Genomic DNA, 13936 nt, shown 5'->3' on the forward strand with positions numbered 1-13936 from the left:
TACTAATCAATTCTGATAATATAGAGCCCGGTAATGAAATGACAGTTGGTTTATAAATGAGTTCCACTGCAGCCTCAGTTGGGGAGGTAGGAGGGAGCCAACAAAGTTTCATGATCAGAGTATTTTTATATAAAGTGTCAAGTACACTGCAGCAATAGTTCTTATTGCACACCAAAATGAACAAACTTTGGTTCTTCGTATTACAACAATCTTGTGCCTTGCCTGTTCCGCTGCGGTAGCTCTGATCTCGGTTTGGCAACTTCCACAAATATGACCCTACCATCCAAAAACTGAAAAAGTGGTTTCTTTCTTGTCAGTATCCAGCAAAGTTTAAAACTTTTTTCTGTTAATTAAAGATAGCAAATAGGGAAATAATGAATAACTGACATTCAAGATAATACAACAATTTAGAGCCACAATCAAAGGGAGCACAACAGTTCCAGTGCTGGTTTAAAGGATTTGGTTTTCTAGTGATCCTTTGACAGTTTCAGTGGATAGTATCTTGAGTTTTCCGAGTTAAAAATCTGTTACAAATCTTCACACTTAAACAATAAGATGCTTCATAAATATTGCTGCTTTGACTCTGTTCTCACTAGGAGAGCTCAATCTAGTTTCTAGATTAGTTTGCTACATAAATGCAATCATGGTTATATTCTAATTCATTCACTTTAAAAAAATTTAAAATCCACCGCTGTGGCCAAGATAAGCCTTGGAGGCATCATAGAATTTATTCAATGAATTAACGCAGAACATGACAACAATTTAACAACAGCAATAAACCAAATGGCATCATACCTTTCCATGCATTCCCTCAATAGCCTTCTGAGATTCTTCTTCAGTTGCGTAACGAAGAAAAGCAAACCCTCTTGGTCTATTTGCAATTCTATCCATCACCAGCTTGACTGTTGTAAAGTTAAGCAAATATTTTAGAAGTAGAAAGTGTTACCAACAAATTGATAAGAACTGGCAAATCACTAACAGATACTACACCCTAAATTTTAGTCAAAAAACATAATTGACAAAGAGGAAAATATCATCATTTTCCTACCTTCCACGAGTTGACCAAAATTCTTAAAAGCATTTCGCAAACTTTCTTCAGTGGTACGAAATGATAACCCTGAAAAGAACAAGAAATAAAGTTGTTGTCCAAAATTGACATAAAATCAAATATCCAAGAAATTCATAACAAATAGCAAGAATTCATCCTAATATGCGTAAGAAGTAAGGGATACAATCTGTAGACTTTAGCAACAACATATGGCAAATGACCATTGAATCAAGAGCAATCATAGCTAGTATATAAGGCACATCAAGGTGCCCTACACAGATGAATGGTTACACAGTTTGCAAAAAGGTTTCAACAAAATGCCTAGCTTAATGTTGGTTACAAGATGAAAAAAGCATATTTGCTAGACAGTAACCGCATTTTAAAAATTTGTACAAAGAACTAAACATAATTAAATAGACACGTAGATCAGTTAACAGTTGAAACTAAAAACATTATTCTAGCAGAAGAATTCATATAAATTGTCTCTTAACATCATTCCTCTTTCTTTATCCATAAAAGTTAAACAATAAGGTGTGGACACTGAATTGAAGCTAGAGATATTGGTCACCTTCTTTCTTCCACTATTGCATCAAACTCTTCTGCATAGCAAAACATTTATGCTCAAAGTCAAATCCACAATAGTACTAACAAAAAATGCCATCGACAGTCATTCTTTCGCAGATCAAATCCGTAGCACTATCCCTTTTGCTCCTAATATCATATACGGTTAAACAATGATGGCACCACCATTGCAACACTAGACAAGATTCTGGATGCTTCCAATGCTAAAATTCACATGTAATAAAACCATCGTTTTTCAGTGAAATGAGGGAAGCATTCTCCATAATGAACCTAACTCTCACTAAAAAAGTAAAGTAAGACCCTTTTTCAATCAAAGTTTCCACTAGTAACAACAGATAAAACTGCTGTTGTTCATCAACACAAGCACCCAACAGGAGGGAGACCCAAAAAAGTAAAAAAGAAAAAGCTGAAAACTTATCACTCGTACATAAATTTGGATAAGAAAAACAGAAGTGTGAGAAAAGGGAGAAGAGTAAGAGTAGCTAACCACTGACATAAAGCTTAGTTGAAGGGAAAGTGGAAGAGGGTTTAGCAGTGGAAGATGATGAGGTTGAGGATTCAGACGAAGCAGGAGGGAGACAAGCCAACACAGAACAACCACCCTTGTTTGTGAGGGGAGATGATGAAATTGAGAAGGAAGAAGAGAAAGACAATGTTCTGTTATTGGTTCGGGAGCAATTCAGGAGAAGGAAGTGTCTCTTCTGGGTGAAACTAAAAGTTAGAGCTTTGTTTGTAATGGGTAATGGTGGTAGAGAAACAGCAGCAACCTTAACACCAACAAAGACCATGTTTGCCATTGCAACTGTTTCCTCAGCAATGCTAAACAAATGTTGTAGTTTATATGGGCTGGACCAAACCAGGTTTTGACCCGGAAAGTTTATGCGTGAGCTTTTACTACCTGCACCGCCGTAATTACTAACTTAATCCCATAGTTTTTAAAACGGTTAAATGCAGTTTTAGTTTGTAAACTTTGAAACAAATTAAACTTCTTCCCTATTCTAATTTTATATATATATATAGATATATATATATATAGATATATATATATATATATATATATATATATATATTTTGGTGTTAAACTTTAAAAATTGAATTAATATATTTTTTAACTCAATAATATTAAATTTTTATTACATATTAAACAATATTCTAAATTTCTATTTAAGTTGAAATATATCAAATGATTAGGGTAACAATAAAAATATCTTACATATAACTTTTAAAACGTTATGATGAAACTCAATAAATTGTTAATTAAATTTACAGAACATATTACTAAAACGTAGTAATTTTTCAATTATTTTTCCATTTAGTAATGACCTGAAAAAATAAATAAATAAAACTTACTTTGTGCTTCTCAATGTTTAAGTCAAAATTAACTTTAATTTCCATATTAAAAAACAAGACTTTTAATTTTAATTTTTATTTGTAATTAATGGAGTTAAAGTGAAAAATTAAAAGAAATCTAAAACATATCTTTTGGGAATAAAATATATCACCAAATAATAATAATTTATATAACTGTATATCTCTTTTCCATTCTAGTGTCTCTTAAGTTAAATCTGACTAAATTTATTTATTTTACTTAAATTTAACCGAATTTAGCTGATCACCTTGTTGAAATATATTTATATCTTTACCATTTAAATGATTGTTAATTTAAATTTAATTATTTTTAAATTAAAATAATTAATTTTCTATTTTAATCTTTTAAATTACTATGTATTTAATTTAAATTATTATTTTTAAATGATTGTTAATTTAAATTTAATTATTTTTAAATTAAATAATTATTTTTCTATTTTAATATTTTAAATTACTATCTATTTAATTTAAATTATTATTTTTAATTAACTTAATTTTCTATAATAAAAATGAAAAAGGAGGTTTTAATGTAATGCTAATTATACCTATAATTAAAATTATTTTTAGTTTTACAATTCACTCATTGTCAGCTCTTGCTCGATCATTATTACCAATAAGAATTTAAAATATATTTTAAACTTTAAAAGAATTGAAATAATACAAATTTTATAATACTCATTTTACTTAATATTAACAATAAATAGTTAACTTTTTAAACACTACAGACGTAAATATTTTAACCCTAATAACAATAAAAATTATCGTACATATAACTTTTAAAAATATTATGATAAAACTCAATCAATTATTAATTAAATTTACAGAATATATTACTAAAACGTAGTAATTTCCCAATTATTTTTCCAGTCTGTAATAAAACTTACTTTGCGCCTCTCAATGTCTAAGTCAAAATTAACCTTAATTTCCGTATTACAAAATAATGATTTAATATTTATTTGTAATTGATAGAGTGAGAAATGAAAAATAAAAAAGAAATCTAAAAATATCTTCTCGAAATAAAATTTATCTAAATAATAGTAATTTATATAATTCTATCTCTTTCCCTATCTTTGTGCCCTCTTAAATTAAACCTATCTGAATTTATTTATCTTATTAAATTTAACTGAATTTATCTTATCAACTTCCTTGAATATATTGTAATCAATAAATATAAAGGTTCAATAAATATACATACACTGCAGACAATCCTGGCCATAAAAATACCTCAATTTTATCAAACACTTAATTTCAAAATCTAAGTTAAACAACAGCCATGATTGGATAATAACTGCTTCTTGTGCGGTTAAAATCTCAAACTGTGACAGCTTGCCCTGACTCAAAAGACATGATTCAATGATGTTACATTTAAAAGAACAGAACTTGCACAATGATGATGTCGCAACCCAAACTGCACAACATCTCCAATGCCATAACCATGGGTTTGAAGAAGAAGGCTAACGATCAGTGTTCACCTGCAGTACTCTACCACTACCCTTGTCCTGATGGTGCTTTTGCTGCCCTTGCTGCACACCTTTACTTCAAGGCCACTTCCTTATTCTCCCCTCTTTTCTTTACCAACACTGTTTACAACCCCATCAGGTTTTTGCCTCATTCAGCAGTATCAGTATTTGTATTCATTCTGCTACCAATCATTGTTCTGCCGTTTATGCTATTGCTATTCCTTTTAATTTATGTGCATGTATTTTTTTGTTTTGATTGAAATTTTCAGGGTTCAAGATCTTCCTCTGAATGAAATCGGTGATCTTTACCTCCTAGATTTTGTGGGGCCGGATGGTTTTATTGAGGAAGTCTCTACCAAAGTTCAAAGGTTCTTTGCTTTGTTTTCTGTTTTTCTTGTAAAAGATGCAGTTTTTAAATTTTTTGTATTTTTGTCCGTAGAATAGGTTCGAGTTATCTTTGTAAGTATAATACGATTGAGTTTTTTCTTGGGTGTAGGGTGATTGTTTTGGACCATCACAAGACTGCCCTTGAGAGGTTGGGGAATGATGATTCACTTGGTGAGAATGTGGTTAAGGTTATTGACATGGAGAGGAGTGGGGCTACTATTGCATTTGATTACTTCAAAGATAAGCTTTTGAGTCCTGATATTGCAGTAAAACACTCCTCAGTGCTTGATGAATTTGAGCGTGCCAGGCAACTTTTTCTGTATGTTGAAGATGGGGACCTCTGGAGGTGGAGACTCCAGAACAGCAAAGCTTTCAGCAGTGGTTTGAAGGATTTGAACATTGAATTTGATGCCAGGAAAAATCCTTCGTTGTTTGACCAGGTAATCTGATTTCTGAGTCTTGCATTGTTTTCTAAACTTTTCTGGTTTATCATTAGACTTTGAATATTTGAGTCTGTGTTCTCTAATTTGAACAAGCACATTGAGGAGTTGCTAAGTGCATGAAGATGTTCTTTTACTCCTTTGTTTTGTCCTGTAAATTTGCCCATGAGATCATTGTGGTGATTCTACGTTATTCTGCTTAATTTTCCCTGCCTCATTAAGAGTGATAGTTCTATGTTTTCGTATTTATATGTTGCCACCAAGATAGAGTGATAAGTCATTTGTATAAATAGTTGAAATAACTGACAATTTTGTATATAATGGCAGTTGCTTTCACTAGACTCGAATACTATCATTAGTAGAGGTATGCTAAGCTTATCACTGAAGCAAAAATTAATTGATGATTGTCTCAGCAAGTCATATGAAATTGCCCTCGGGAATGGTGCATTTGGTCATTGCCTGGTACGATTGATGTTTCCTTCTTTTGAGATCTCACTATTTATTCCTCTACTTCCACTCTATTCCTTGGTTTTGCAGTTAAATTTCTTTAAACCATCCATTTGCAGTTTTTGGTTACTAATGAATTGGTGCTAATTTTTAATACTTATATTGAGCCTTAGTTGTGTTTTCTACACCTCTCTTGATTAGGAGAGAACTAACCAGAATCTTGTTATTTTCAATCATTTGTATTTTGTAGGCTGTCAATGCAGATACTACTCTTTCACAGTTAAGAAGTGAATTGGGACATCAATTAGCTATTAAAAGCAAGGAAATGAAGTTGAGGTTTGTTCATTTTAGTTTCTTGTTACTATTAATTAAATCATACTGATGTTTTTCTCCCTTCTACTCATTCAAAAATCTCTTTTAAGCTTTGTTCACTTGAATGGATTTGGGGGAGAGTGATTGAATGAATTTGAGAGGATTTGAAGATAAATTTTTTTGTTGTTTATTTCAGTGAATTTGGAGGTAAGTGAGAGTGAATTTGGAAGTAAATTTTTTTAATTTGTCACATCAATCAAATCCTACACTAATTCTCACAAACGTTGCTTCCAAATTCACTCTCACTTACCTCCAAATTCACTGAAATAAACAACAACAAAATTTATCTCCAAATCCACTCAATCACTCTCCCCCAAATCCATTCAAGTGAACAAAAGGTTAGTGATACGTGTTGAGAAGTCCCACATCTCATGCTCAAGTCTTGAAACCTGATTTATTTATATATATACATACATACATATACATACATACATATATATATATATATATATATATATATATATATATATAATATTGGACAATTTCACTTTAATACAATTTGGTTTTAAGATAAAATTTGATATGGTACCAAAGTCTATATAATTCATCTTAGTAACTACTTATACTAGTAGACTTGCCTGGTTTGGCATGTACTTGAATTTATGAATTAATTTATATGACAGCAAAAGGATTTTCAATATCTGCAATTCCCAAGTGATTTGTTTATCTTTCCTTAATTTCTATAATTTTTGTATATTTCTTTAACTTATCTCTCCTTCTTTACCCGGAACTTACTTATCTTCTACTGCTACTTTGTTATTATTTTTTATTTATATTTTGGGCTTAACTCAAATATTATATGTATTTTTTTTTATTTATATTTTGGGCTTAACCCAAATGTTATATGTATTTTCTACACAAGGAGATTAATCCAATACATAGTTTTTTCACTATATTTAATAGTTAATATGGTACTGTAAAACTTGTCTTACATGTTAATGTATCTTGTGATCTTGGACTTATGTGTGTGTATTTTATTGCATACCATCTTTTGATACTCTTACACTCTAAATACATAGTTGTTTATACAATGTATAGACTATAACTCATAGCCACCATACAAAAAGAAATAGGTTAATATGGGTGTCCTTAATTATTGGAGAATCAGAACATAATCAAGGAATTGATATCTGATCTTAGTTTTATTTTTACTTGTAGAGGTATTGGTGCAGTTGTGTATAAAGTACCAGAGCTTGAAAATGACCAACTGCTAAAAATCAGTCTGAGGAGTGAGAAGAACGAAGATACAACACCTATCACTCAGGTTTTCCTTTTATCAAATTGCTAATTGAATCTTTTTGCAACTCTTATTGGTTATACTCGTAGTTAAGATCTTTTTCTCTTCTATTAGGAATTTGGAGGTGGTGGGCATCGAAATGCAGGTTCTTTCATGTTAACAGCTGATAAGTTTGAACAATGGAAGGTGTGATTGGATTTTTGCACTTGACATGAGGTGACAAAGGAGTTCTTATATGATGTTCTTCTGTATGCTGCTCACATTTGAAAGCCATGTGAAATGTTTTCATACTTTCATCAGTCACTGTATTAACCAGAAGTAACCTCAGTTACTGTCCTATAATCATATGGCCTAATTTGTTTCAAGTACAATATTCTTTTCATTGGACTGAGAGTTTTATATCAGAGAATGATTTGTTAAATCAACTTGATAAATAAATTTCAATTCTTTAAGGATGGATATTTAGAACTTCTAGAGTAGACAATTAAGATAGTACTTGCTGATTTAAAAGAGAATTTTACTGATGAAACTCAAACATGATATTTTAGTTCATTCCATTAGTAAATTGGTGATTTAAAACTTGTTTTGCATGTTTATACAGCTTTGATCTTGCAATTGCATTAACCAAAAATCTATATAAGAATTAGTATAGATAAACATCTTCTCAAGTTTAAGAAAAAAAGAAGAAACAAGTCTGTTTATAAATTAAATCTAATATAGAAAGAAAGATATAGATCAGTTTATTCACAAGTTAATTTTTATGAGTAGAATTTTATTTTATTTTTTCTTTTCTCAAAAGTAACTAGGGAAAGATTATCCGTATTCGATTTCTTGAGATTGTATACATCTAACATATTCAGAGACTGAATATAAGAATTTGTTCATACAATGTTTATAGAAAATTAAAACATTAAACTCAACTATTCTGAGATGAATAAAGTCCCATAATTAGTGAAAAATCAAAAACAGAATACCTGTAACATCTTCACCAAGTCATATATTACAGCTTATTCTGTTACAGTTTTTCTTCTTTCTCTCTTTGACAGCTTGTCTTTGCTATTCTTATTTTTACTTTTAGAGATATTTGTGCAGTTCTGTATAAAGAACCATAACTTGAAAATGAACAAAGGACAAAATAAGCATGAGGGGTGTGGAGAATGAAGTTACCATGCCTATTTCTCAGGTTTCTCCTTCATCAAAATGCTAATTGAATATTCTATGTGACTCTTGTTAGATATACTTGTATCTGATATATTTTTCTCATCTTAGGAATTTGGAGGTGGTAGACATTGAAATGCAAGCTTTTTCATGTTAATAGCTGATGAATTTGAACAGTGAAAGGTGTGATTGGATTTTTGCACTTGACATGGAGACATAAAGGAGTTACAGTCACACATGATCTTCTGTGTACTGCTCAAATTTCAAAGTTATGTGGAATGTTTTGGTAGTTCTGTTAATTACTCTATTATGCAGTTCTTTTGACTATTAATTAGGTATCAATGAGTTTTTTTTTTTTTTTTTTTTTATGTAATTCAAAAGCAATGTTTGAATAGTCTCTCCAATCATTTGAAAATTTCATTGGACTAAAATTTTCTTAATGTTACTCTTTAGAGATCAATTGGTTTCAAAGTTACTTGGCATTAGCATTAGCATAGTTGATTATACTCTTAACTGCCTTTCACTTATAGAATTCCTTCTTCCAAATGAAAAACAATAAAAATAATAATTAACACTTGAGTTGTGATTTATATTTATTCCACAAATAACACCCAGATCACCTCGAGATAGAGGTTAGTACAAAAATGTATAAAATCAATGCAATAATATGATCCTAATTAACAAGCCCACCAAACCAAAAACAAACCAAACCATCCTCACCAATTAAGTATAATGATAATCAGAAAAGCAAAAGTTAAATCTCTTAATAACAGTTATATGGAAAATGTATAAATATTTTATTATATGATGAAATGTATATAAATATATATATATTTATATTAATATCCGGCTCCCAAGTTATTCACCACCAATCTGGCCTGCCATTAGGTCTTCAAAATATTAGTTTGTAAATGTAACATGTGAGAGTTCTTCACCACCAACCATAGCTGCATTAGAAGAATACCATGCATCTTCTGTAATGAACTGCATCCATGAATCATCTTTGTCTTCCTCTTCCAAGCATGATGATGATGCGCCTGGTATGTCAGGAGACATGGTATCACACTCATTAATCATGGTTTGGCAGCTCTCAATGAGTGATATACTACATTGTCCTTGCTCTTCAATCTCAGAACAGATTCCATTTTTCTTGAACACCCGGCACAATGCATAAGTATCCTGCAAGGTAGTTATTAATATAGTTAACTAGTGTGCTAAAGGAACTTCATTTGGACTTTTGTTGGTGTCACTTTTCTCTTTTGGATACATATAAATTAATGCAGCCTAAAGTAACACACAAGGATAGTGTAGGATTTTCCTACCAATAATTGCTTTAGGTCTTTTTATTACCTACATTTGAAATGATCAACAAAAGCAGTGTAGTCAAAAATTGAGGCCTAACCAGATCTACACAATGTGGTGGAGGTTAAAACCTTAAAAGAAAACCTCTGAACAAGCAGTGGCACAAAGATTCAAAGAGTGCTAAATGTTCTGTCCTTGTTTCTTATTAAGAATATTAAAAATGCTGCTACTGTGTCCTAATCAAGTGGAGACTTTTGTGGTTACTAAAAGGGTGAACATATTATAGATGCTAACTTCATTGCTAAATTCCTTGCCATAATCACCATGACCTACCTGAATTGGCACATTCTGGCATAGATATTAGTTTACTTACAACGAATACTTGGTTGGTACAATTGACTGGTACCATCCCTCTCCTTTTTATTATCTTAATTATTTGTAAATTTTCTGGGGTATAGTGTAGTACCCATTTGTCAGTTTTGGTGTTTAGGAATAAAGTAAAAAGTGACCGACACAGAATGAAAGTGATGGGAGAATGGTTGCTGCTTTTTGAGATGCAGAAGCCTTCATGGCTTACATAGAATCTAATAATTGTAGATCAGGGTTGGAAGGTTGAACAGATAACTAAAGAATTTTAATGAAGAAGGGATAGGGATAATAAAGAGGATAGTAGTTTTGTCTCATTACATTACACTATATTATATTGTACATGCAATAATATAAAGGACAAGGAGCACTAGAACTTTGTCATTTTAGAGGTATTAGAGTAACACAAGTAAAGAATATGTCAGCCATACGTTTATAGAGTACCTACAATAAACAAACATAAAGTAATAACATGAGAGAGAGGAGGAATAAAGCTCCTACAAAAGTGAAGGCTTTCCATGCACGCCATGCAATTTTCACGTTCTTCTACTGTCCAAATATGTACAATGTCTTATCTACTTCAATTTTTTCTACAGTTTCAAGTTTTATTCTCACTGTGTTCCTAGTGTGACTCTGATGAAGTGATCATCATGGGAATATGGAACTAAAGCTTATCTATTTTTTTGCTCCTTGTCTTTGGTGTAAAAGAGGAGCTGAAAATAATCAATGAAAAATGCTTTTGTCACTCCCTTAAGCATCGAACTTCTTGCTTTTTGGTTCAAATATGTGATGACAAGTGTGCATACTTCACACACAAACAAAAGAGACTTCTGAAAGTAGGTAAAGGGTCAGGTGGGTACCATAGGCTAGTTTTAAAGACAACAAAAACATTTACTTTTCTAAGATGTGACTTGTAAAGCTAATTTGGAAGGTGTAACTTACTAATTCCCCACACTCATACCACCCTAAATCGTCTTCAGTTCCTAACTTATTTCACTCCATTGATTGCAGTAACTTAGAAGTCAAAAAAATTTAAAGTGGTTAACTATTGATTTCATAAAAGGAGTTTTGACTACATTGTAAATGTGTACATGACATGACTGAGTGACTATATAAGTTGCATGATTGCTAATGCATAGCCATTTTAAAACTAAAGCAAGCTAATATCACTTGATTATGAAAACTGATAACAATTACTGAATCAGAGTAAAAAGCTACTGGTACACCTAAAAAGCCAACAAGCAATTCAATAAGCATAACTAGCGAAATACTCAAGATAACATTAAAATAAGTGCAAGAAGGACTTTATCATTCTTCAAATATTATTTTAATGTATCTTACATTTGAATTGCTACTGGTTTTGTATAATAGGTCTGCCGTGGCTACAGGGTTACTGTTCTTTTGTCTTATTTTAATCACTTTTGAATATGAGTAGGCATTGAGAGCTTTACTTTATGGTGCTAATAGTTACATATTTTGAATACAAATGCCGGTGTGCATACACTATGAGAGATACTCAGAGGTGAAAATGATAACAATGTGAGATACTGAAATAATATTATGTGATAGAAAGCTTACATAAGAAAAGATGATAATGTGATATTGATAACTTAATAAATGTGTCATAAAGAAAGATATAAAAGATAAACATGAAGTTATTATACTGTTAAAATGTGTATGTATCATTGTTGATATTTTAATATAGGTTGATATATATATATATATATATATATATATATATATATATATATATATATATATATATATATATGTACACACATACCTGTAATCCAGTGGTGTCTTCACACTCTTTGTCATCAAGGCGATACTCATGCATTACCCAATCAGTTCTGATTCCTTGAGGAGCTCTGCCTCTATAGTACACCAAAGTCTTCTTCATGCCAATGGGTCTGCTTTGGCAGGAAACTTTCCTATCTTTTCCAGTGGACTTCCAGTACCCTGCACGAGTTGCTCTATTTGTTCTAAACCCATTCGGGTATTTCCTATCCCGGGGTCCAAAAAAGTACCACTCTGGATCTCTACTGGGTAAAAATGATTTCTCTAACCATGCAAAAACAACAAAAAATGTTCCAAAATCAGTCTATCAGTTGAACAACTTTGCCTCACTGAAAATTTAGGCCATATACAGTGCATCAGATTGATAGCCCTTGCCTAATAAGACTATTCATATATATACGAAGAATGTTGGAGATCCCATTATGGATTAAATTAGTACAAACTTCATTTTAGAAGTTGATTTTATAAGGTTAAGTTTAAAATCTACTTCTCAACAAAGAAGAATGTCACTAAGTAGTAAGTAGGTACATGCATGGTCCATCAAAGATATTTCAAGTTAGGTACTATTTTGGTGGTAGTTTTTCCATATATATTACCTATCAGATAGCTAAATGTTGGAACTAGATAAAGGGTCTACTGTATATCCACCAGGATCAACATAGTGATGAAGAGGCTGAGTAGTTTACACAAGGTTTTAAATTTCATTGTTCACACAAAATGTGAATGTGCAAGCCAAGTATTATGAGATATAAATGGATGAATGACAAGTAGGAGAAACAAAGTATTTGGAAGAATTGCATTGAAGGGTAGTTAAAGAGAAGAAAACCTGCTAATTCCCAAGGTTCACATTTGTAGAGATCAACTTCAGGAATGATATCAAGTTCAATTTCTTGGCCATTGATCTTCCTCTTGAGATAGTAGTTGACAAGCTCTTCATCGGTTGGATGGAACCTAAAGCCTGGTGGTAATCCAACCGGTGACATTTTTTCTCTTCTTCTCTTCTTGTTGTAGCTTCTGCTAAAGTGTTTTCACTCATCACAACCATCATTGCTTATAAACAGACCAAAAGGAACCAAAGTTCCTTATCTTTGAGTTTTTTTCTCTTTTTCTTTTACAGATTTTACAGATTCTGGCATAACGTTTGATACAAGCCTTTCCCCTATCACTGATAATATATACTTCCTTGTATGTAGGTACTTCCATTTACATCATACAAATATCCTCCTTAATCCTTTTCTTTCCTTAATATAGTTTAATTGATGACCCTTTTCCTTTCTTTTGTGAGAACATTTTGTGGCAAAAGAAGCCTATGGAGTGAGTGAGGGATCTTTAGACTTCAAATTAACGTGAAACGTCCACTAATTAATTGTATCTTCATCAGCCAATCCGTAATAGAAAGCAGACAAACACACTTTTTAGAAGCAGAAGATAAGTTGATATATATTAAATTAATCAATGTAGCAATTCAAATACTGCTACTAATAATAATAAACTACAACCTTTGCATCACACCCTGTCCCTGTCGTTGTTTATTTGAATATTAAATGTTATTCCTCAAAACAGCTGTGTGATGTTGCTTCAAACAGTTAAATTAATTTCATAAAAGCTCATTCTTTTTAGTTTTCCGGATGAGTCATACATTGATGCATGGTATCCTTCTATTTCATAGTTTAACTCATATCTTTCTCCTATAAAATGCAATTTTCTTTGAGCTTAAACTTTCATACGATATTGTTTGAAAAAACAGAAAAAAGAACTAGAACTAATACGCTGAGTATAAGAATTCAGGGTAAGTTGGAAGTTCTATTGAATAAAAATATTTAAGAATAATATATAAGGAAAATATCCATAAACCTATTATTTTAAAGTTTTGAATTGAAAGTGACCTTGTAATATGAGTTAATTCACTATTTATTATTGTCCTCTATAGGTCAAACCTTCACGGATTTGTTTTTGGTATCACTCGAGAAAA

General features: G+C 31.3%; 3 protein-coding genes across 5 annotated transcripts; 1 reads left to right on the plus strand and 2 right to left on the minus strand.

Moving 5' to 3' along the window:
* Positions 1–31: 31 nt before the first annotated feature.
* Positions 32–2439, minus strand: LOC124836798 (uncharacterized). Its single transcript, XM_047312000.2, has 4 exons — positions 2118–2439; positions 1049–1117; positions 796–902; positions 32–290 (listed from the first exon to the last, which is right to left on the minus strand). The coding sequence occupies exons 1-4, from the start codon at positions 2425–2427 to the stop codon at positions 201–203; spliced, it is 576 nt and encodes a 191-aa protein (XP_047167956.1). The 5' UTR covers positions 2428–2439; the 3' UTR covers positions 32–200.
* A 1892-nt stretch (positions 2440–4331) lies between these two features.
* LOC124836800 (uncharacterized) lies at positions 4332–8959 on the plus strand. 3 transcript variants are annotated; one of them, XM_088098293.1, is made up of 9 exons: positions 4332–4597; positions 4728–4826; positions 4955–5285; positions 5613–5747; positions 5983–6068; positions 7263–7368; positions 7456–7527; positions 8434–8524; positions 8611–8959. In XM_088098293.1, the coding sequence occupies exons 1-8, from the start codon at positions 4386–4388 to the stop codon at positions 8500–8502; spliced, it is 1110 nt and encodes a 369-aa protein (XP_087954419.1). In that variant the 5' UTR covers positions 4332–4385; the 3' UTR covers positions 8503–8524; positions 8611–8959. The 3 variants fall into 3 exon arrangements, 1 of the variants encoding a protein (XP_087954419.1); XR_015781965.1 differs by having other exon boundaries at positions 4333–4597; positions 7456–7557; positions 8420–8524; XR_015781964.1 differs by having other exon boundaries at positions 4334–4597; positions 7456–7557.
* A 106-nt stretch (positions 8960–9065) lies between these two features.
* LOC124836801 (NAC domain-containing protein 54) lies at positions 9066–13077 on the minus strand. The gene is made up of 3 exons (XM_047312009.2): positions 12791–13077; positions 11951–12228; positions 9066–9678 (listed from the first exon to the last, which is right to left on the minus strand). Exons 1-3 carry the CDS (start codon positions 12945–12947, stop codon positions 9400–9402), a joined length of 714 nt encoding a protein of 237 aa, XP_047167965.2. The 5' UTR covers positions 12948–13077; the 3' UTR covers positions 9066–9399.
* Between the last annotated feature and the right edge of the window lie 859 nt (positions 13078–13936).

This window comes from Vigna umbellata, chromosome 9 (genome assembly GCF_029865625.1).
Source record: "Vigna umbellata cultivar VRB3 chromosome 9, Vumbellata_1.0, whole genome shotgun sequence".
NCBI lineage: Eukaryota > Viridiplantae > Streptophyta > Magnoliopsida > Fabales > Fabaceae > Vigna > Vigna umbellata.